Source organism: Triturus cristatus, chromosome 2_1, assembly GCF_964204655.1.
Source record: "Triturus cristatus chromosome 2_1, aTriCri1.1, whole genome shotgun sequence".
NCBI classification, from domain to species: Eukaryota; Metazoa; Chordata; class Amphibia; order Caudata; family Salamandridae; genus Triturus; species Triturus cristatus.
In genome coordinates, this window is record NC_140581.1 from 463,592,643 (window position 1) to 463,618,420 (window position 25,778).

The 25,778-nt window shown below is 43.4% G+C and overlaps 1 protein-coding gene across 4 annotated transcripts in view; it reads right to left on the reverse strand.

Moving 5' to 3' along the window:
• IQGAP2 (IQ motif containing GTPase activating protein 2) overlaps positions 1 to 25,778 on the reverse strand; it is a 1,048,054-nt gene that overhangs the window by 471,980 nt on the left and 550,296 nt on the right. For all 4 annotated transcript variants that reach the window (XM_085632282.1, XM_085632281.1, XM_085632284.1 and 1 more), the window contains exons 5-6: positions 22,071 to 22,147; positions 982 to 1,049 (exon numbers count right to left, since the gene is read on the reverse strand). In XM_085632282.1, coding sequence (XP_085488408.1) covers positions 982 to 1,049; positions 22,071 to 22,147 — 145 coding nt within the window. The remainder of the gene's footprint in view (positions 1 to 981; positions 1,050 to 22,070; positions 22,148 to 25,778) is intronic.

Here is a 25,778-nt window from a genome sequence, read left to right on the forward strand (position 1 = left end):
GCAAAATGTTCACCATCGGCCTCAACATTTAAATCCTTTTTATCTGGACATGCATCCATATCTATTGGCTTTGTCACTGTGTATTCCTCTTTTGAAATGTGCGTGTGGACATTGAAACTGACTCTAAATGTCGCCTAATGGAAGACAAAGACTTACTTCACAACCTTAAAGAGGAATATTTGTTCTCAACATAGTTGAGGCAGTGGAGCTAGAGAGGGCTGCTGGAATGATGTGATTCTGGAGCTGTGGTGCTTTCCGCATAGTATCAGATTTACCACACTTCCCCCATAAAGTGCCATCTGCTGCATATTTTGCAGATTTCAATAACATTTTGTTGTTTCTAGCTAAATAGCTATCAACAAATTTCAAAAGCGAAAGTGCCCAATGCATGCCGCACAAATGAAGATCAGTTGAAAAAGTTAACTGGTCAGATTTTAGTGGCCCAATACTGAATTCAGGTAGCCAACTACTAATGGGCTGTAAACTTTGACCAGGCAGTATCTTTATCTATTCTGCTATCTCGACTGTTGAGCTAAGCGCCAGGACACCCTCGGGTAACCATCGCGTTCTATAAATGCATATAACATACCAAGACCTGCGACCATGACAAAATAGTGAATTATGCAGCATAATTTTAATTTGTCTTTTCTCGTCATATAACTGTCAACCCTGCTGTACAATCTGCTCCTCGATTGCTTCATTCCAGTGTATAACTTAAGAGGCCCTGTGGTTAGAATCAGGAGCAGACTCAGAGGTTACTGGGGGTTTGCACACAAAAAAACAAGACAAAGGAATATACATTTTCATTCACCCGAAATGCATGTTGTGTTCAGAAAAGCAGCAAGTAATGGGGCATTGCAAAGAGCACTGTAATCAGCAAGGGTTTGCATGTAAAGGCAGCACCTGTCTCTAAGCTCTACAAAACTTTCACCACGTCAATTTTACAACACACAAACACAGATTATATTATGCACTTTTTACCTGTAAAATCTACTTTGCCCAATAAATCCTGTATCTGTGGTGCGATTCCCAGTTTGAACAGATATAAACTGCAAATCAAAAAATGGAAATAGGTTAAATCCATAATCTATAAATTAACATTTTTGCTGAACATGCTTATTCCAGTTTAAACAACAAACCATATAAACTACTTTGCAATGTTGATTAATCAATTAGTGTTGAAATGACTTACATTTCTACTACTGCTATGCAAGCTGCCCTGTTTTTCCATTAAAACAACAACTGCCCAAATCACTGCGTGATGCAGCTATCATATTACTTTTAAAACCTGGACAAATCCAACAGACAGCGTGTCACACACACTTCGCTCCCTACTTAATACAGACAACAAAATACGTGTTAAAATCATAGCAATGAGACTGTCAAAAAGTGATCACAGACTTGGTACATTCAGATCAAAATGGCTTTATACAAATATTAGACTATTGGGTCACATCATAGGAGATGTATAGTCCAGCAAGCGAGAGCTGGCTCTTGTCACTGGATACAAAGAAAACCTTCGACACTGTAGAAGGGCGATACCTGTTTGCTGCCCTAAAGGTAAGGAATTCTGGCTTGATATTTTTTTAAGAGGACATTCTTGTTGTACAAAAAAAACAGTCATGACTGATGATATAATATCTGCAGAATGGGTACGAGAGCGCTGCATTCAGCAAGAACACCCTTTAATGTCTTTATTGTTTGCTCTAGCAAAGGAGCTATTGGTCTGTCAGCTGCACATGGTGATGGATAACTGGGTGATCCCAAGTGGCCCCCAAAAGCAAGTATGCAGATGACATGCTGGTGTACTTATCTGAACCCTCAGCATTCTTGCAGACACTCATGACTAAATTAACCCTCTTTGAAGAACAAGCCGGGCTCTGTGTGAACAAACAGTAATTGGTGCTCTTCCCATTGGGAACACGGAGGAGGCCTTCCAGTTTAGCAACTCCCAGATACAGGGATATTATGGGAAATAGACACTTTTCGATATTTGGGAATAATGGTGACACATCCCAAAAAAGAGATGGATAGAACTCAATTCTGATAAATTGCTTCTATAGCTACGAAACAATGTGGATCGCAGTACTCCTATCTATGACAAGTAGAATTGCGTTGACCAAAATGTTGGTGCTACCCAGATGCCTGTATATGTTCCAGCATAGTATGTACCCAATTCCACACCACACACCTATGGGCATTGAAATTGCGGAAGTGTAAGCACTTTTTAGGCGGTTGTCTAGCACTGGGCCGATAGGAGCACTAAATTTCAAATCTAATTGCTATACTTTACAACAGAGACATTGATTCTCTGATGGGCCTTTCTTCGTCATAGTAAGGGGTGAAAATGTAGGAAAACCCTCTGCTGGTATATCCAATGAGGACCATTAAATGGTAGCCAACTCCCAAGCACAGTTTCTAAGAAAGAACATTAAATCTCAAATAAATGACACAACAAATTCTAAAATAAATGAATTATTTGTATTAGAGATTCAAAATTAATAGAAGTAACATTTTCAGCAATTCTGTCATCCCTACTAATCCTTGCAGCAAAATTCCAAATGTTGTCAAATTAAATGTTAGAATACAAATTATGGTTTCTAAGGTAACAGGATGGTTCAATTAAAATCTCTCAAAGGGACACAGGATTCAAGTTAAAGTCTGCTAGGAGAAGTCTATAAGTATAAGCAAAGGGGAATATAGCATTTAATCAGAAAGTTAAAGTATGAAATCTCACCAAGACAGCTCCAAAAAGTCCAACAAATAAGATTATTAACGTAAGTGAATGGCAAAAATGAGATAGTTCGGTATGCAAGAGAGAGTCATGGAAGTGATGGAACGATGGCAACGGCCTCAGTCCTTAATAAGAGCACAGCCAACAGAGACATCAGGAAGCCAAAACAGTTAAGGGAGAGAGAGAGGGAGAGAGGAAGGGGAGAACGGGAGCCCCCCCATCTCCTAAATCCAGTAGTCTTTATAGTGCATATTTGTCAACATGGCATTCTTGTCAGTCCACTGTAGTAATCTCATTGGTCACACTTCCGTTTAGCAGGTATAAATTGATACACCAGGATATTTTCCCATGCGATACGTAAGAAAAATAGTACACTGTATCCTCACATGTTTTTCGGCACAAAGCTTTAATATTGTTGCTGTCCATGGGTGCGGTCAAAAGGTTAGGTTTAAATGAAATCCACACAAAGGAGAATTAAGGAAAAATGTTCAGTTTGTTCTTTAAGGAATGTAGCATGATGGGAACAAATAAGCAACATTTGAAAACGTGTCAAACTTCATTGCATCAGTCCACGGAAAAGACACAGCCTAAAGAGAAAAGCCTATTTAACCATCTTTTAAAAACACATACTTCACTGAGTGTGAAACTCCTAGTTTATGTTAAAAACCATAAGATGATCACTCAAATATATCATATTTAAGCATTCTGTAATATCTGTCAGTGATTAATACACATAAAAGTGCAACTGTGCTTATGGCCTACTACTATGTTCTCAAAAGTAGCAACTTATATTTTTACCAAACATTTGACTGAAATCGTTTTTATAAATCTAGAAACTATATAATATTAGACTTCTATACTCAAAATTTCAAAGCTCTAACACGTAACATAAAAGCTTTGCACAATTATATGTTGTCAAGTCACTCTGCTAAGAAATGCTAAGTTTTCATGTTTTATTTTCACAGCATCTTTGTTAGAAATCATCTCAAACTCACTATGTTTAATGATTCTACCATTCTCTAACTAACCAAGCACACTTTTACAGCGCTGGATGGTTCAACTTAACTCGTTCTCAGTGTTGATTTTCTACACACATGCACGGTGCACATGTAAATTCCACTGTCGGTTTCAGTGGTTTTGCCTTAATCAGAATAATCCGTATTTTCACTCTAACACAACCATGGTTTGAGGCAAGAAAAGACGCAGAGCACAGATGGACATGCTGCAATGCCCACATGCGCAGAGAGGGCTAAAGGTGCCAAACCTGGATGCATACCACCCGGTAGGCCAGCTGCAGTTTGTGGCAGAATGGCACGACACTCGGAGAGGGATACACAGACTATTACCGAGAGGAATGCCGTAGCAGAAAGAGAATTAATGTCATCTATATGATGTGAAACGTGTATTTTCCATACAGTTGCGTATAATCCAGAGGGGCCCTCGTGCTTGGCAGATGTATAGGCCTGATGGGGCAAACACCTCCCCTGCACTTATGGCCACTACGGGAGATCCTGTTAACACTGCAAAATCAGAAAGCAGTCAAGTAATAACTGCTGATGGTTTATGTAAAGGAAACTGCCAACAATGCAGCAAGATACTGTAGGATGTTTGATAGCCCCATCCTTGACATTAGTTTGTTGACTGTTTTTGCAGTAGTGGCTGCTACCGATCGGAGTGGTGGTAGGGGTGGATGCGGGCCAGAACTACATTTTTTTTTTTTTTTTAAACACTCACCTGGGCCGGCCGGCGCCTTTTCTCCATCCTCTTCTTCCTGTCACCGCCGGCTGTAGGAAGGAACAGGTAGCACCCGGGCTACCAGGCTCCCCATAGCCAATCACAACGCTGCAATGCAGCGTTGTGGTAAGTCTGAGCACCTAACCATGGCGCTCAGACGGGGACTGGGAGGCTTCTCATGTTCCTCACCAGGCTGTGTAAAGCAAGCCAGGTGGGGAAGATGCAAAGTGCGTAGGACTGTTTGGCCGACCCTCTCGCGCCGGCCAAGCGGTCATGCGCACTTAAGGAGTGAAAACCACTCGTCTGCCTGCTCTGGCCAGCCCCGCCCCGAGAGACACTCACTTCAATAGGAAAAATAAATGAGAATAACGGCACGTTATCATTTTGGTTTTCCTATTGAAGTGAGTGGAGTGACGCTCCTCCGCCTCAGCGGAGTACCCGCCAACTGTGTTTTTGTTATAACATACTATGCATGCATGTTAAAATTCAAATAAATGCATTTTTTTAAAAAAAGCCAATTGTTTTTTGCTCATTCATTTCGTCCGCATCTGATTTGCACATGTTCTAGTGTTTTTCACAAATACTCCTTTCTCACAATTGAACATGATTCGTACCAGAGTCTCTAAATGCGTTTTACAGAGGTAATATATATTTTTTGGGCAATTCTCAACACTCTCCCTTTCACTTCCACTGTAGGGAACTCAGTAAACCTTGCCAACATCATGGCTTTTCGTTATTTCATTTCTAAAAAATAAAATCCAGCTTAACGAATTTACATTTTGCAATCACGAGCAAGATTGTTTATATGACACGTTTGGGCTTAAATAATCAGTCTCTTTCCTTAGAAAGGAGTTGTGTCTGTTTTATCAACGTCGCCTTTATGAGCTCGGTCGATAAACGTCCGTCCTCCAAAGGTCTTTATAGGTTTATTTGATTAATTCTGCAATCACACTCCATTTTACAGCGTCTATTTATCGGACACCTTGTGCTTTTTAGTTTCGCCAAAAATTGTTCGAATGATGATAACACATCTGAACACCAAAACAGGATCAAAAAGTATTCTATATAAAAGTATATCTCCCAAAACATGCCAGGAATACCGTGAGGGTCGTGGCGGAGATGCACAATGAAGGAAACCGTTAAAGAGAAACGATAGGGGAAAGCAGGGGGAAAAGCAGGGGAAAATGAAAAAAACGCGAGAGTGAAAGAAGAAGTAAGGAGGAGGGGAGAAACATTAGTAGCTAGAAAACAGACAGAAATAAAGGGAGATGTAATGAAGTGTGAAATGAAGAAAGGAATGTGACAGGAAAGAAGGAAGAAAAGGTGAAAGTTAGATGGAAGTGTGGGAGAAAAGATGAATGAATGGATTAAGTGTGAAAGGATGGATATATAAAAGGGTTAAAGAAAGAACAGATTTAAGAGTGGGATGGTGGAATGCAACAGCGAAAGGATGAACAGGAAAAAGGGATGATGAATGTAAAGAACATGGAAAGATAAAGGAAGCAAAAGTGAAGGGGTGAATGGATGGCCACATGATGTATTGCTGGGTAAAGAATCGATGTATATATGAAAGGGTGAAAGGATGAACGTGAAGGAGGTGGAAACTTGAAGGGATGACAGACGGCTGGATGAATCAAGGTGTGGAACGAGGCTAAATGGTTAAGAGAACTCTGATAAGAAGGGTTGGGCTTCCTCCCTTCATACGCCTGGTGTTATTAGAGGGATGGTTCACATGGGGCGTAGTTTAATTGTTTGAACACTACTTTGTTTAAGCTTTAGCAGACCGGGGACAGAATGAGGCAAAGAGTTCTAGTTAATCCATAACACATGCTCCAACCAGATTTATATAGATCACACAAAGGCTGAAAAGCCAGATTAAATTAACCAAATAGCTACATTTTTAGTAACCACCTCAGGACAAGGTGAACACCGTAGGAAAAAGGTAGGACACCATGTAGAAACCACTTAGCACAATACAGTGGGAGCAATTGATGGAGGGAAAAAAATTGAATAATATGAAAAGTATGTTTGTGGAAAAAATACACTAGTATACAGATGATATACTAAAGCTAGGATCGACAAGATATATCGATGATCAGGGAACATTTTAACATGTCTGTGTGGCTATCCCGCTTTTTAGGGACAAAAGAATATAGAAAAAATCGAAGGCCAATGAGGAGTCCTGTATCTGGGCTAGGTCGAGCTCGTGGTTTCAACCCACTGAAATGTTGCACAGGAACTTAGCATCGGGAAGACTAGTTTAAGAGAACTGAGCTGGGACAACTCCCTCTGGAGGCACGTCATCGCCAGACCTGGCTAGCAATGCACGCATACGGTCTCCAACTCAGCATACTCCAGAGATCTTTGATGTCATGACAAATGCAGGTAGTCTGTTCTGACATGTCGGCAACTTATTTGGATGCAAACGTAGCGGCATAGAGAAGCAGCGAGTGCGACGGGTGGACCTGCAGCTGAGCAAGAATTCAAAGGGCTACGAATAATAAATCAGCGACTGGCGTTTAGTTAATTTTTTAAAAACTCTAATTAGGACACAAATTCCTTTTCGCTCGATAGTGACTGAGTGAGTCATACTTAATCTCTGCAGCCATTTGAGAGCCTGGACCGCTGCACGAGCCCCAGGTGAGGCTAGCTATTCAATCCAACTCAGAGACCCTTCAGCTGAATGCCTTGGATAATCCTCACTGGTTGAAACAAGCCAAAGACCCTTTGCTGCTCTGACCAACCAGTGCATGGATTTATGGAAGTTCCTTAAATTCAACTCAAGCATGGAAAATGAAGGTAGATCATCCCCTAATCTGCAGTAAAGGTCTAACTTTGAATCCTAGAATGTAGTTAAGACCCTCCCGCTCCGACAGAGTGTTTATTAATTTGAGGCTAGCATTCTTCTGAAAGTATGTCATAGGGACAGATCTTAAAGCAGGAACAAAGGTTTCTATCACTGTGTGACTACCTGATCCAATCAAATTACTTATATTTTATAAACTATTACATTTTTATCTCCATAAACAATGTCAGTTCTTCCTGCCCACATCCTTACAATTCCTACAGAGATTGCCTTTTCTAACGGTAGGTTGATGACGCAAAAATACCATATAATTGGTATTGATTCAAGTCACTTGAGTGAAGAAAGGAAAGATTTTCTGAACAAAAAAATCTCTCATGTTATTCAGAAATGGAATGTGCTGACGGATGATATGGCAGAATCAAAAAAACAGTAATGCAAAATAAAAAAGAGCCCTGAAAAGGTTGAATCAGTCCGCTTGGGTGTCGCTGTCAAGCAGACTTGAGGTACTCTTCCCAGACCAAACATCTGTTAGGGGCTCAGGAAGTGTACATCTGTAATCTTTACACCTCCCAATCAGGCAATCACCTGAGCCCAGAGACAGACGGAGGCGGCGACCCCTAAATGAGTGGAGAATGGATCCAGCTCAACCTGCAGTGGACAGAGCAAACCAAGGAGGGTAGAGGAAAGGGGGGTAGGAGGGCTGACACATGGTCTACTTAATGACACCTACAACGCACATGCACTCTACACAACGTGCAGCCTCTTCCCAATAATCACCCCCTGGCATCAAAGGAAAACAACAAGGAGATTAAAAAAGAATATTCCACGTTAGCTTTGAATCTTCTTTACATCTACAGCAGATTGCTTCTTATTGTCCTGCCAGTCCCTTGGAGGCAGCAGGCGTTTCCATCCAGGCTATTTCATGGGAGTGGGTTTGGTTTCAAGGCTGCTCACTTGCATGGCCCATTCCGTGCGTATGGCTTCGGGCTCCAAGGTGCATTACAAACTTGATGCATCGCGAGGCCTCACATGGCCTCACACAATGTCTTTGGGCACTGAATGATCCACACTACAAAGATTCAGTCATTACCACAGCTTTAAAAGAACCCTCGGCATGTGCCATCTTCCTGCCTCTTTGCTACTCTAACAAATGCCATGTGGAAGAAAGGCACATGTTACTCTAATTCTGTGTGGAAGGACGGAGAGGTGTTTTGCAAGGAAAGCTTTGATAGTAAAGAGACTGATGAAAGAGCTAACCTACATCTCAGCAGGGCCACCGTAACACTGCAGCCCAGTGACTGAGACAGCCCCGAACTTGCAGAACAGTGAAATGTATGCAAAGCAATTCCAATGTCCGACATGGACATGATTTCAAATGTGCAAATAATGCATTCAGCGCAGGACCAGTGAAGGTGAGCGAGATCGGTGCAACCTCTAGGTCTGAGGAGTCAGCACTGGCAGGGTGAACTATGCCTTTCCAGGAAAGGAAAGAGAGCCATGTGCTTTGGGTAGCGATATTACACTGGGAAGAATTATTATGTTATGTCGGGTGGTTTCGCCTGGCGCGGAAACCACCACTCACTAGGCCTCTCGACATTTCCAACTGCAGAGTGCGGATCTGCAGTGTGGGTGTATCCCACAGGGAGCCTGGCGCAGTGCTTATGGATGAGCATGAGTGCTCCCTCCCAGAACCTGAACACAGGGGCCTAGCTTCGCGGTGGGGGGTGTACACCCCCCTTGTAAATGTCTTTTTTGGTAAAAAGTTGGGTCGAGGTGCATTCAGTCGGGTATGGTGAGGTGTCTGTAGGATTTCACCAGGAATTCTTCCATACACACACAGATAAAAAACACGCACACACACACACACGCACACACACGCGCGCGCTCGACCCTCTGTGCTAAAAGTCTTCAAAAATGTTAGTTATTTGACAAACAAAAATTGTTTTCCGTCACTTCCTCATTGGTCTCCCTTTACACTGGCCCTTTAGCCCCTATATTGCACCTTGTTTGTTGTATTGTGTATTTTAATATTATAAGCCAGTGTGATAGTTTGAAAATCCGAATCCCCCATCCCAATCTTACTGCCCAAGCTTCCCTCCTGCCTGGATAGAGTGGGCTGCGGCCTATCTGACAGTATCTTGTTTTCTTAAGCACAGAGTTTGCCTGTTTCCTATACACGGATTCGGTGGGCTCTAGATTATTGTGGTTATTGTTGTAAGAGGCGGTCTCTCCAACTCTCCTAGTAATTGGACTTACTGCCCCCCCCCCCCCCACCGCATCTCTCTGCTGTTCTCTGCGCCTATCACGTCACCTCCTTCTCAGCTCCAGGTTGGCCCTCCAGACACCTTTGAAATGTTTGTCTATGGTTCGAGCAGTTTGTGCAGCAGGGCTTGTGTACCTCATCACTGCCACGCACGAGGTAAACGCGACGCTCAGTGGATGATCTGATTTATGCTGCTCCACGAACGTATTTCCAAAATGACACCAACCCTGCAGGGTCTGCTGCGTCGTGGGATTGATCTGTGATTTTTTTGCGCATGGACTCCATGCTTAGTGACCACACCGTCATCCGCTTCAATCAACACACATGCACAGACGTCACCCAAGGATTACACTGACACTTTCTTTGTGGGTGAAGAACTGCTGCAGGTTTATTTCATACAACATAAGTATGACGATAAATGGGTTATCTTACGGGCGATCCAGGGCAAGCAGCCCCTAGCTGCTCCGCCCCCCCCCAACGGCCCGCCTCCACCTGTACACTTATTGGGAGATCTCCTCCCTGGGCGTGGCCTCGCGCGCGAGGGGGAAGGCTGCGACGGGCGGCCACTAGAGGGCTGCCCTGCTGATGTCCCACTGCGTGGGACGCGGGCAGCGGCAATCTCTGGACCCGTTTGTGTTGGAAGCGCACAGGGCGATGCTGTCTGCTCGACTCCTGGTGGAAAGCACTTAAAGGTAGAAGAGCCCTCCACCGCATGTCTTAAGCACTCGGAGGGATTGTCCTTGCTGCCCTTCCACTACATCGATGTATACATTTTGTTTGGTAGTATATATATTTTATCTTCGTTTTTACACAATTTTGCACTCGGTGCTAGTAAGCTCCTTTATACCCTATAACCCTGGGTGGAATTAGGCAGATTGTGCGCCTTACTAATGCCCTCAACACCTTTGACAAGTGGGTTTACAGCATGAGGGAAGAAATCTAAATTCTAAAAAATCGAAGGTGCAAAAAACGTTAACACACCAACGTGCACCACATACATTTTGCCAAGGAAAGGAGTATTCACGGTGTCAGAATTTCCTACACTGACTTTATTTCGGTTTGCACTCCGATGCTGCGGGTGTTTCTGTAATAAATTGTTAAGTATTAAATAGAGACCTTCTATACGCTCAGGCCGCCCTTCTGTTTGAGCATTGACACTCGCACAGATTACAACAGGAAGTGGATTCTACGTGCCGGAAGTGCGCGGAAGGAACCGGAAGCGGCTAACCGAACCAGCAGGAGCCTCACCTGACAACACTCTTATGTCTAGACACAGGAAACAAAAGGAATATCACATCTATATAGCGCTTCATACCCCTGACAAGTTACATAGACCACTGAAGATTTTCAAAAGGTCTTTGAAAGCTTTTAAAACGTTATACTATTACAGATCTCAGATGGCTGCACTGTGAAGTGTTAGGACGACGCTACAGTGCAGTGGCCAGCAGAACCACGTGCACCCGGCCAGCCTTCTATCATTGTAGATATGTATTGCAATGACTGCATTCAGGCTTAAGCGTTTGAGTAATGACTCCAGTTTCATCCCTTGAGACAGAACCACCCCCTAAGTACATTTCGAAATGAAACTATACACCGCCAGTCTGCTCTTCAGACACTCACACAATCCTGTCTTGAATCCTGATTGTTTTAACATAGAGCCTTAATGAAACACCCACCACTCAGTTCACCGGGAAACAGAAAAATACAACCAGGAACATAATTGGCCAATTGTTCCTTTGTAATGGAAACCAGTACCTACATCCGAACCGTTTGGCAGAAAATGATTACCCTTGATCATATGACTGCATACCTTGTTGACAATGAAGCGTCTTACAGCAGGACGGCCTCACGGCAGGTGCTCCGAAGGCCTCCAGGCGCAGGGGTTGCCTGAATGTCGCAGAAGGATTTGTTTCATGCAGTGAAAGGCTTCTTTGAGGAGGCAGTCACTGAATCCCTATGAGGGAGTAATATGGCACTGCAATGGCGGGCGCGGAGCGTGCACTGGACTCAGCCGTGAAGATACAGGCACTCGCCTTACCTTCTCCCTCGTAGGTAGGCAATATTTCACGTCACCACAAGGATCTGGATGCCCTGCATTGTAAGTACTATATGAATGTGCATAACAGTTCCAAGGCAATGGTGGGTACACAGGTTGAGACGTGTACACGTGAAACTGGGGCAGCCTAAATGCATTCCTTTTGCAAACTAAAGTCCTAATAGTTGTGTTAGCATAATTAGTTTGACTCATGCAAATTAAGACAACACCCAGAAATCACGTCTTAGTTAAATGAATGCCCTGGACTGAAAACGTGGTAACCCATCTACATAGGGTAACCTGGAAATGTCCCTACAATCAATTTATTTTTTAATGCTATGAAGAAGGCAACACCCTAAGGCAGCTGCTTCCTCCTGGTTAGAAAATAATATCGTCTTTCAAGACCCTTTATTTGCAGTTTCATAAACGTCTGGTGCCAACCACCAGCTCCTCGACCCCACACAGTCTGGATTCAGGCCCAACCACAGTACAGAAACAGCTCTCATTGATGCCACAGACTACAGCCACATGATCTTTGACAGAGGAGGCACAGCAGCCCTCATTCTCCTGGACCTCTGTGCAGCATTTGACACAGTCTTACACCCAGTCGTCATCAGGCACCTACACGAGACTGGCATCCAAGGATCCAATCTGCTGGATTTGCTCCTACTTAACAGATAGAACACAAGATGTCAGCCTGGCTGGCACCTTACTCCTCGAAAGCCTGCAAATTTCTCTGTGAAGTGCCTCAAGGTTCATAAATCAGCCCCACCCTCTTCAATACAAACATGATCCTTCTGGCCAACGTCATCCGCACACACAACTGGAACGTGCCGCTACATTCCTGGACACTAATTTTAGTAGGCTCAATAAAAGAAGGTGTTTGCTTATTTAACCAGCTGGTACGTCTCTCTGCACGTCATTAAGGGCCCCATTACGATCCACCAGCCACCGTAACGGTAAACAGGACCGACCGCCAGAGGTACGGCGGTCACGCCAGGCCCATTAGGATGCAACCTCCACCCTGGCGGTTGCATCCCGCATATTTTAAATTGTGGCGGGCGGTGCTGTAAGCAGCACCCGCCGCACTGTAAAATATGCATCATGCACAACGTGACAGGCACGGCGCGGTACCTGCCACCTTGTGTATGCCAATGTAGGGGGGTACCATAGATACGCCCCAAGTGCATCCCTCCAACCCCACCACTCCCCCGGGGGCCCGTAACGGGCCACCAAAGCATTTTCCGCTGGCCCTTCCATGGCGGCATCGCCGCCATGGAAAGGCCTTTCCAAAAGCGGTGCCTGCCACCATATTATCTGCCTTTTCCAGCCGGCAATCCGACCGGTGGAAAAGCGGCGGACGGTCTTTCCGTCCGCCGCTTTGCCCCTCGCCATACTAAAATGGCAGGGGGTTTCACAGGGACATTTGATGGGCGATCACCACCGCCGTCCCGGCGGTGGCGATACGCCCGATATCATAATAGACCCCTAAAACGGATTTTATAAAGAAACCCATAACTTAGTCATCTACTATTACGAGAAAATTTGTTGACCTTTACTCACCGGTCAAGTATGCTAGCAGGGAACGTGATCAACGACAACCTGTATTTTAGATACACTTCTTACATGCTGTAATAGAAGCCTGATAGAGATTGGCTTAACTTTGCCAGGGATATAAAAGTAATGGTATTCGTAGGTAGCTCCCAGAGGTTCTGTACAACGTTAAAAACTTAATCGATTGAGTAGCCAGTGGCTTCAATCGTTTGAATAAAAAAATTGGAAGCACATTTTCCACATAAGATTTTTGTATGCTCTGATGGCCAGAATGTAAGTACTGTTAGAGGTATATATTCAAAAAGTGGTCTGGGCAGAAGTAAAGGTACCAGATTGTGCTGCTCTTGAGACCCAGTCCAGGAGGAGTCTGTTGTCTCCGTGCTGATTAAATTAAAAGGATGATAAACTCTCACCCACCTATTGGCGCAAAAACAACAGTTGATGGACAGAATGCAGAACAATGTCAAACATTCACCCCAGTACAGAGATCTGGGCCTAAATCCATCATTTTTTTGCTCACCATGCCGTTCCAGTTTGAACCCAGCCATATGCAAATCAGTCTTGACCCTGTGCCTCATGGGAACAGACCAGCCCGAACTGCCAGGCCAGGTCCTCCCTGGACTGGAAACAAGCATCCTAGGACCGGTTTCAGGGTTTCACCCCTCTTCAGCCAGGATAGCTTGATTCCAGTGGCATGGTTAGCACGGGACTCAAGTCTGAGCATACCCGTCCCACTCGGGGTGACAAATGCAAAAACTACAGTTGATGGACAGAATGCAGAACAATGTCTTACATTCACCACAGTACAGAGATCGGGGCACAGGGTCAAGACTGATTTGCATATGGCTTGGTCCAAACTGGAATGGCGTGGTGAGCAAAAAAACAATGGATTTAGGCCCAGATCTCGGTACTGGGGTGAATGTATGACATTGTTCTGCATTCTGTCCATCACCAGTTCTTTTTGCATTTGTCACCCCGAGTGGGATGGGTATGCTCAGACGTGAGTCCCGTGCTAACCATGCCACTGGAATCAAGCTATCCTGGCTGAAGAGGGGTGAAACCCCAAAACCGGTCCTAAGATGCTTGTTTCCAGTCCAGGGAGGACCTGGCCTGGCAGTTCGGGTTGGACTGTTCCCATGGGGCACAGGGTCAAGACTGATTTGCATATGGCTTGGTCCAAACTGGAATGGCGTGGTGAGCAAAAAAACGATGGATTTAGGCCCAGATCTCTGTTCTGGGGTGAATGTATGACATTGTTCAGCATTCTGTCCATCACCAGTTCTTTTTGCAATTGCCACCTATTGGTGGCATACTTCATCACAGGGTCCTCTCCTCAATCCTGCTGAAGCATTCCAACTTGTGTGGACTCAGTCCTATAGGGGAGCTCTTTCTACCCCAATTTTCCTTGTTGAGTAGTCGAGCCACCTTGTGCTTAGAAGAAATTCTGACTCAAAAATGCCAGCAGAAGGTACGAAAAGACCAAATATCTCTTAAAAAGCAAGACGTTTGTGAATACGCTTCTGCTTTTCCCCATATTGTATAGGGTTCCGATCACAAGATTTTCCCAATGTTGTGGCTTATGGTGGGCATGTTGTGAGGGCAACCGTCCAATCGCAGTAGTCAAGAGTTGAGTAATTTAAGATGACTTGATTGGCTCATATAGAACACTGCTTCCTGGAATGAATGAATGTTGTACTTATTTGTGGCCAATAAATATGCTGATTCATGTCAACTGTTGTGTGAATTTGGACCTCTTATTTGGTGCAGATTTAAGCCAAATATTCTTCTTATTTGGAGTATTTTGACCTTATGTGCTCTTAGGTGGATTGTTTGAATGCCATTATTAGGTTGTTAAAATGGGGTAGTTCTGTTATTTATAATGTACAATGGATCAGCTGGCAAAAAACTAGACTTCAAAATGTCACTTACCTTTATTTAATGAAAATAAAATCTAAAAAAGAAAATCACAGCAAACCCGGCCTCAGTTGACTCTATAAAATGGTCTTTAAGGCAAAATACAAAACACAGGATGGTCTGTGTGGTTTTGAGCCATTATCACTGGATTTAACTTACCATTTTAGGGAGGTGTAGTCAAGATGCTTACTTATGCATAGAGTTTGGAAGATGTAATATGTCCCCCTCTGTCATGTAACGGATTATAACACGTAAATACTTTTCATATCTGTAACAGTTTTCATGCTGTCCAACGTGCTTAGTCCCAGTGGCATGGTTTATTATGTACCGATCGCATGACTTTCACAATTGGCCAGTTCGTTATTAACAAAAGCTTTCCCGTTTGCACAGCATACTCTTAAAAAGACATAACGTTTTGAGAACGATGGGAGTGCAAACTCGTTTCAGCCAGTGTGTATCACACATCAGCAGGCTTGGCTCACAGCACTGTAGCGTGCGTGGGCCAGTGGTTGTTGAAAAGTGGACAGACGTTCGACAAGAAAGCTCGCTTTCCTACACGAAGTGGCCTTTAGTAGCCGCTTTCATGATCACCGCTGTGCCACGGCCTTGGGGTGTGTGGAGGCCGGTAAGTGTCACATAGGAAGCCTTTCTGTGCACGGCAATCGAAAGTACCCACGATATCCAAAGCGGTTATCTCTTCCATGATTACCCTATGTCCGCATACCTACTACCATGTTGTGTCCCCAACACGGATGGTCTCACTCCTGCCAATGCTGAGAACACAGCAGTGGCAACAGATGAACAAGGACACTGTACACACCTATCTCAATATATATATGGAGTGACTGGCAAAAAAACAAGCACTGAAAATGCAATAGGTCGCGCCCTCGTTTAAGTTAAAGCAATTCTGTTTGTAATTAGGGGGCCTTTTTAGCTTTGCTTTTGTTCGTGTTTTTCAAACCTTTATGTACATAACATGCATATGTATGCATATATGTATATGTATGCATGCATTTATATTTGTATAGATATGCAGATGTGTATATATGTTTATATATAAATGCATATGAATATATATGTAGGTAGAGATCGAGATAGAGAGGTAGAGAGTAGTAGTGAGAGGGGTAGAGAGAGGTAAAGAGAGGTAGAGAGTAGAGTGAGTAGTAGAGAGTAGAGTGAGTAGTAGAGAGTCGTAGAGAGTGAGTACTAGAGAGTGAGTAGTAGAGAGTGTGTAGTAGAGAGTGTGTAGTAGAGAGTGTGTAGTAGAGAGTAGTAGAGAGTGTGTAGTAGAGTGTGTAGTAGAGAGTAAGTAGTAGAGAGTAAGTAGTAGAGAGAGAGTGAGTAGTAGAGAGTGAGTAGTAGAAAGTAGTAGAGAGCGAGTAGTAGTAGAGAGTGAGTAGTAGAGAGTGAGTAGTAGAGAGTGAGCAGTAGAGAGAGAATAGTAGAGAGAGAATAGTAGAGAGAGAATAGTAGAGAGAGAGGCTCTGAAGATGAAACCACGCCTCTGTCTCCGAGGGACCTCTGTGTCACTGCCCCAGGGCAGCAGCTCTAAAAGAAAAGAGCAGAAGTGAAAGCACAGCGAGTCCAACAAAGGGAGTGGCAGGGCTGCTTAATGGATCGGGGAGGAGATGGGGAGGGGGGGCTATTCTTTCACTGAGCACAACTGTGCCTTGGCTGGGGTTTACGTCGAATGACGCGGCTCGGGAGTAAAGCCAAACAAGCCCCACAACGGTACCTTTATGTGCACTAGTTCCATGTACATTTGTAGCCACATCATTGACACGGCAACCAACTCTCGGTCTGGTCAGCAACAGGAAATGCCTCAGAGAGCACGGAACGTTAAATAAAACAATACGCATACGACACGTTATTAAAATAACCGTTTGTGGGACTGATGTGGAGGGAAGGGGGATAGATGACATTCCAGCATGACAGGAACTGAAAGGAAAAGAGGCAAAATCGCAAGAAGGGGGAAACGGGGCGAGAGATTGGTATTCTGGTAGACGGCAAAATGTAAGCAACATGTCTCTGAGATAGACAGACGGAAGGGGAAACAAATAGTGCTTTCCCAGTAATTAAAGGCAATAGTGTAATGCCGCGGGTAAAAGATCCAATCCCGGTGGGCGTGCCTAAAAGGAGACAGGGTGGCAACAAGGAAGGATTGACATGCCTTCAGTGCAATCATTGCACTGCCTTTGGCATAATTTGTGACGCCAAACGACGCACACAAATGAAAGCTGAAGGCGGAGCAGGGACGAGGCTTCTGGAATCGTATCGATTCCAAGAAGCCTCATATGACGAGAGCAGCGCATGCGCTGCTTACGTCAGACCGAGACCTAAACAGACTGTGGACACGGACATGATGTACCAAGACCGCCAAAAAACTGAACGAGATCTGGGGTATTTGCTGTTAAAGGATCTTTTCTGAGGCTTCTCAAATCCTGATGGCAGCACCCAGCGCATCGATGCAAAAAGAGCAAGGCGCACCAGTAAGCAGAAAATGTTGGCAACATGGCCAACTCCATTCCGAGAGGATATTACTGAAGCAGAGTTTTTACTCTGAGGGACCAGTTGCATGCTGGCCCTGGCCCAGTACCCCAAAACCCCAAGTCAATGATCCTGTCCTCGTGCCTGGAGCAGGATTATACAGCCAATTACATCAGATGTATTTTTTACCATGTTTCCAGCTTAATTTTCTCTTCGGTAGATGAAAGTGCCATGCTTCCAGACGTTATACGGAACTTTGTCTTTGTGAGACACAGTGCAACTGGCACCCACTTTCTGAGTATTATCTGAAATACTCGCCTCTTTTGAGCAAGTTATTTGCACTAACCTGACCACTCAATCATTCAAGAGTCGGTGCACGGCTCTTTAGGCTACCGATACTCACACACATGTTCCATATGGTTTTTCCCGATTGCCATTTCAGAGCCCTACGTTTTTGTATCTCTGCACTCCTGGAAGGATAGGTGCAGTACAATCTGTAGTAACCGATCCAAGGAGGCATTAAAGACAAGTGCCATGACATAAGGAAAAGGGTCTTAACTTCAGGACAGAAGGAAGCCTTTTTATCTCCATGCTAAAGCAGAGCATGTAGAAGAGATGTGCTGACGATTGAAGACCAGACCAGATTCGGCTATAGAAGTGCACTTCATGTAGACACTCGCATCTACATACAACACCTGCTCCATGCATCCATCAAGAAAACTATAAACCTTTCAAAAGCTGAATAAAAATGGCAAACAGTATGGATGTTTGTTTCTTGGCACTGGTCCCAGTGCTGAAGCTGTCTACACGGAGTAAGTACCTCTGCATAGATATGAGGCCAATCTCATTGGGGCTGATATTTCCTTACTCACCGGTGTTCGATAAATGCAAAGTTAAACAAGACTACATTCAAGTCCATGCCCATTACAAATCCGATCCGGTGTAAAAGGCAAACATGTTTACCATTCTTGCTAGTCTTGCTCCTTGCCGCGTGCAATATGTTTTATACACATTTTGGTGAGTACAGTATTGAAACATGGACAAAATATGACAGATCTAGGAAATTTACGGATGAACCAATGCACAGCTATGGAGAAGATACAAATGCATCTAGATTATATTGACATATTGAAAACTATAGAAATTCTGCGCTAGATGATAGGTACATTGGTCACTTTACTCTTTCACCTGCAGAACCTTTATCAAATGCAAATGTAATTATGTAAAACTGGAGTAAAAAGGCTGTATGTAGCAGACAGACGCAGTGAGATGCAGACCTAAGCGTTGCCATTCTGCCAAACATAGTTAAGCGCATATGCGGATTGGAATTTCTCATTCATTTCCGTGATCAAAAAAACAAACCTGTTTTTTTGTTCTATAGATATTTATCAGTATTCTAATCTTCAACATTGGCTGAATGCACCAGAGCAGTGTACAAAACAATTAAAGCGTTACTAGTAAAACTACTATTAAAAGCAGATGTTTAGCCATCCTGCTGGAGAAGTGTGGACGAGGCTGTTTGCAGGATTTTGTTTCTTTGGTGGAGTTGCGGAGTATTTGTGTAGCAAAGAGGCAGATGGTGTTGAAGGTTAGGTCGCATGGCTGATTCTCGCCTGCCTTCAGTAAATTGGAGAAAGGGAGTGTTATGCCTGCAGGGATATTTAGGTTTGTTCATTTGCAAACAGTAAACATAGCGTTGGTAACCATGGTATGGGTTCCAGGTTTAGAGGCAAAAATAATGAGACGATGATTCCACCAGCTCAAGGTAGTAGCGCCATCGAATTGTAGAGATGGTGGAATGTGCATGGAATGGGTGGGACTAGAGATGAGAGGCGTCAAGTCCAACTCCCACAGACTGGGGTGAGAATTCAGCATTGTTATTGAAGGGAGTCATCTACCAAGAGGTGGGGGATCAGGAGGAAGCAGTTCACGTAGCTAACATGCACATGCCAACTTTATTTTCAGAGGAGTGCGCCAGATTTTATATATATAAGATTGAAGAATGAATACTTCTTCATGGTGGATGATTCCATAAATGTCGCAGGATGGCTAAGCAGGCGGTACTGAGTGATGTGTAGAGGAATGTAATATCCCACAATTGTCCAACAAGGCAAGCACTCCAGATGAGATCAGATGAGATGGGGTCATAGTTATTAGCCTTAATGATATAGGAGACCTGTTGAATAGCTTGAGGTTGTTTAATGTAAGCATAAATTGCAGGTAATCAAAGTAACCAACTTTGTCCAAAGAAAAAACGTGGCACCTCTTGAAGGATATTTAACTATCTGAGGATTAAAGAGAGGGAACAGACCCTGGTGCTAGACGTGCTGCTCCTCCTCTGAGTGTGTTTAGACTGCCTAGGGACTAATGGAGACCATGGCTCCCATGTATCTCTTACCACATGCCAGCAGATCCAACAAAGTGTCCTCAGAAGGAAGAGGAGGGATAGGTGAAGAGACCAACAAGAGGCCAAGCAAACAGCAGGTGCACAGCAGGGGACAGTGGTCCTGCAGGAGATAATCCTGAAGAAGAACAAAAGAGGGAAAAGCAAGATCCCCTCGCAAGGCATTCCCTTCAATTTGAAAAAGTTTTACAGCGGTGCTGGTGCATCTAGGTCAAAGATGAATTTTCTGCACAGTCCTTGGTATCAGAAGCGCTGCCTCTCCTCCACAGAGCATGCTGGCAGCCCAGGGCAGGATGGCAATGTAGCGCTCTTGTCCTTGTCTTTGTCTCACCACCTACCAGAAGGTCCAGCAAAGTGCCCAGAGAAGGTAGAATAGAGAAGGGCAATGATAATGATACAAGGCCACGGCGATAGACCTGGTGATGTGCTAAGACGGGTCAGAAACTCTACAGGGGATAGCTGTAGATAAGAATAATAAAAGTAATGGCACCGTGAACCAGCTTCAGAGATTTGCAGTAAACCGTGAAGTGACATTTTTATTGCTGCTTTTTAATGTGAGTGTCTCAAGGTGCAAACACCAATGGCAAAGAATATAGGACTCTAACATTTCTCACCATTGTATATAATTCGATAACCAACTACAACACCTCCCTAATACTTGCGATACACACCACACTCAAGCATCCATGAATTCTGCCTTCTGGACCTCCTGCACTATGCCGCATCACCAACACTTGCCCATCAACATCTCAAAGACATTTTATGTATGTAGAACAGATATGTTTCCATCTAGGCAGCCAGAATCTTGGACAACATCCCTGTATCCATCAGGATTTCCCCAATGCTGCTCCAATTTAGGAAAGAGTTCAAGGCTCACCTCTTTATAGAACTCTACCTCACAATGCATAAGCTGTCTACAACCCAGCTTTCTCTGGTCTTACTCGTTATCTTTATGCTCGCCTTTGACCATGTCCAGCTCTGCTGCCTCTTAGCTAAGTGTGTGCTATATAAATACCATCTACATACAAACATAGAAATATGCCTCACTTTATGTATTTACCAACCATGCAGTCCTTATGTACCGTCTTGTCCCTATTGTAGAACGTCTTGTCATGAATGCTAATACATAGAAAAGTATTCCTTCTAGACAACCATCATATGTTCTAGAGGCAAATGATCTAAAGGGGTTACTCTGGTCACTTGTCAAGCGTCAGAGTTCAGTTAACTATTCATGGCAACCACTCTTGTATGTCCATAATTCAAGATAAATGCACGCTCATTATTCAACAATTTCAAAAAGAGGAGCAGGGAAGCAGGACTCCCCCTGTTCAGTGCTCCACCGTGTGCGATTGGCTCTCTGATAACCTCATGCAAAATAGAAGCCGTGCAAAGTCTTGGTGATCTCCAACCAGTTGGCACCCTCCTACACTTACAAGCAGTGACCAAGATACTTCCAATGCTGCAGTACAACACACGCTTGGATGGTGTAACAATCTGATGCAGCATCCTCCAGAACACACTGACACTGTAAAAATACAGTCTTTAAAAAATTGTTACTTGACACTTTAGCACACCAAGTAAATGTTCTTTACCAATGATCACTGATGAATATGTTTTGCCTGGAACAAATAGAAAGATGAGACAGAACCAACAAGAACTTAGAAGTATCATATTGAAAAAGTGGTCATACCCATTACAGTTAGAATACCATTTGGTAACAAACTCTACATTGTAGGCATGTATGTAGCCTATATGCATCAAAACCAATATTTATGTTTATGAGCAAGAAACACGACTCACTTACACACAGCTGCAAGGTAGTCATGAAATGTAACAGGAGACTTTTTGTTAGGGGTTTAAGCAAATGTAAAATATAGAAATTGGAAAATAAGAATAATCCCATCTGTGTGGCTGGGCAAGTAAAACATTTTATGGCATGAGACCATTTGTTCTTACAAAGCAAAGCATTACATTTGGAAGGCACATATCGTATCTTCTGCATACAGTTAAAAGGCAATGCGGCATATTCCATTTTGTCCGTGGCAATGAAAAGCCTCAATTATTCAGAGCAACACAGAAACATGACATGGTGAAAGGCGGAGAAGATAGGTGCTGATCTGCTCCACCGTGTGACCTTACCTTAGTGCATGAATGCAGTAGATGACACGAGGGATGTTTTTCCTATCGTAGACATCTGTTGTCTCAGGATAAAATATCTAAAAACAAAAGGAATGCACTCACATTATTCAAACCATAATCCATCCTGTTTGCATGCTACAATAACAGCGGACAGATGGGTCTGCCTCTCACAAATACATGATGCAATTGACATGGTATGGCCTTGTCTAAGTGTAGTTAATGTGATTTGTGGAGTCAACCAAGTCCAAAAAACTGATAAATACCATGATCACATCTTTGGCTTAGCTTGCATTGTTGACAACATCTGTTGATCGCCGCACTACTGGAAAGTAAGCTTCAGTTTTCCCAATACCCTCATATCCATTGCATCCTAAAGCCGCTGTACCATATAATTCGATTACTTAATTTAGAATGGGTCACCACAGATTACCCCATAAACACCCTTCCTAGGCAAATGCATGGCCATCCTTTGGGATTTTAATACATATGTATATACCTCAAACGATTATTCTTATTTACTCATGATAAAGAAAAAATAATCTCATGATCATCGTAATTGTAAGGTTCATTTACTTCCTTTCTTTTAAAACAAATGTAAAAAATATCTTCTTTATATCATACACATTAATAGATCATCAACTGTGTATTCAGAAAGATCACAACAAGTTTTAGACTTGCTACGAGGGTCAGCGCAAGAAAAACTTTGCAAATTGTAGGCATCTGTTACCAAAATTTACATGCAAATGCAAAACTATTATCAAAATACTAATTGAACTTTAAAAATTCATATTTTCAGTTCCGATTTTCAATGCACCGTCATGTCGATAGAAACAAGTTTAAGTTTTTTCGGGCCGTGCTCTCTCTATTCCACCACAAAGAGACAACAAGGGGCTGAGCCCTTGAGAAACCTTAGTCAATTAATGCATTCCCTCTATATTAGGTTCCCTTGGTGAGTTTTCACCCGGTAATGATGTTTCGACGTGTTTCACCCCCTATTGTAGGGGGGGCCTGTTCAGAACTGGGAACTGGAGCGTCAGGGTGAAAATAATAAAGTATCTACTAATATGTCAAATTTGCGTGCCACCCTCAGGAAAAAGGCAGGTTTAGCGTATAAAAAGGGAGGACTGGATTATTCTATTTTTATAGTTGTAGTTTATAGTTGTAGACAGATATCGGATTATAGGGAGCTGAGGTGTGATGTGATGTTATGACGCACTTCCAATCATGTGTAGTGGACAATTCGGAAGCTTGGATGATGTGACCCTGTCATTTGCTGCGAACCAAAAAGTATACATGGATTTTGCCCAAGTGACCACTTTACACACTGGATTCTCTATTTGGCTCTCCTACATACGCTTTATCGGGGTCTTTGTTGATTGTACTTTCAACTAATTTTTTTGTATTAGTCGACTGTGTCTTCAATGGCCATCATAGGAATTGGCGTTCTACTTCAAGCCAACTATATTTTGCTCTTTTGCGCCAACGGTCAAAAAAATCTACATTTTCCATCAAACCAACTACATGATGCTGTTTTACTTCAACCGTCATTGTGTATTGCTTTGGCATCATGGGAGCTGTGGTTTCATCTTGATCCTGCTTTTCTGCAAATTAACAAGAAACCTAATGAAGGAAGTGGAATCATTCATTTGCTGTCTTGCATACTGATGTGTATACATTTTCTAACTTTTCAATATTATTATTTTAGACACCTGGTTGTTGTAGTTTTCTGGAAATCGTAGTTACATATTTGAGGATAATAAATTTAAAGGTTGTCAAGTTAAAATATCTTGCACCCTGATATGTATACATTTTTCTCATATGTACATTTTGGTGATGGATGCCTATACTTTGCACTCGTTTTTCGTGTCCAAACCTCACAGCGGGGCAGACTTTTTGTGAGCTTGTTGAATACATGATATAAAGAAAAGATTGTTACATGTTTTAAAAGAAAGGAAGTAAATGAACCTTACAGCTTAGATGATCTTGAGAATAGTTGTCTTTATCATGGGAAAATACGAATATTAAGGATTTTCATTCCAGGTATAGCCATTTGTTTTGCATGATTATAGTGGTCTAACCTCATTTTGGTTATAAGGAGCCAACCCCTCTTTGGTTATGGAACATCCTTTCAGACTGTCTGATTGGCCAACCTCCTAGGATGCTTAGCACCTTGTGATGCAGATCCTGTCAATTAACTGATATATTAATGTATATAGGAAAACTCCTATACGGTATACAGCCAACAATGAATTCTTGTAGTGCTGGTTATGTGATTTTGTGGGAAATTGCGGCAGTCAGGGTCCTGAGCGTTCTCACTCTACTATTTGTTTCAAAGGGTCACTTCGATACCACTGTATTGTATTGTATTGTATTAGGGATTTATAACGCGCACAGCTACTCGGAGGAGTGTCCCGGCGCGGTACCAGCAAGAGAGATGAAGAGGGAAACAGAAAAACTAATAGAATAAGAAGGTTTTGAGTTGTTTCCTGAATAGGATGGGATTTTGAGGGCTGCGGAGTTCCAAAGGAAGGGAGTTCCAAGACTTAGCCGCCAAATAAGATATAGAGCTACCACCTTTTCTTGTCAAACGGATTTTGGGCACAGACATCAAGCACACATTCGAGGATTGAAGGTGTCTGCCCGGAACGTAAAACGAAAAACGTTTCCTCAGGTACCGAGGGCCGTGTTCGTAGAGTGCTGCATGGGCTATCACCAAGGCCTTGAAAAGAACTCTAGCTTTTAGTGGCAGCCAATGTAACCTACGAAGATGGTGTCTGACGCTGGTGTGCTTGGGTAAATCCAACAGCAACCGCGCTGCGGCATTCTGCACCACCTGCAATTTATCAATAAGATAACCAGGGAGACCAACATATAAGGCATTGGCGTAGTCAAGACGGGAGGTGACCAAGGCCCGGATTACCGTTTCTTTAGTGGCAAGGGGCAGCAAGGGCAAAAATTTCTTGAGCATCTTTAAAATGCCAAAGCAAGTACCAGTCAGTTTACTGATTTGATTATGAAAACTAAGTTTTTCATCAAACCAGATCCCCAGATTCTTCACAGGGAGACCCGATGGAAAAGGAGGTGAAACGTCGACTGGCCAACAGGTATGGAGGAACCCAGGAGGGAAGTCCCCGAAAAACAATATCTCTGTTTTATTTTCATTACATTTCAACTGGGCCGAATTGAACCAGTTGAACACCGCAGACAAACAAGATCTAACGTGGTCAGTACAGGACTCATGCTTTTTCCAAGTAAACAAAAGCTGGGTGTCATCAGCGTACGCTACCACTTTAGCACCAAAGTCCTCTGCAAGCTGAATAAGCGGGGTCATGTAAAGATTAAATAACAGCGGACTCAGTGTGGAACCCTGAGGGATCCCTGTAAGAACATCTTGGATAGTAGCAGTAAAAGGGGGGATCCACACTTGCTGAGTTCTACCGGTGAGAAAGGATGCCGATGATGCCGAGCTTGTGAAGTCGGGCCAGAAGGAGAGCATGGGGGACGGTATCAAAAGCGGCAGAGAGGTCCAAAAGGACCAACATTGCCCTGCCCCCAGCATCTAATGACTCCCGGGTGGCCTCAGAGATTTCAACTAAGGCAGACTCAGTGCTATAAGAGGCACGAAAACCCGATTGCGATGAGTGTAATAGGCCGTGTTGTTCGATATAGGCCGTGAGTTGTTTATTCAAAAGTTTTTCACAAACTTTG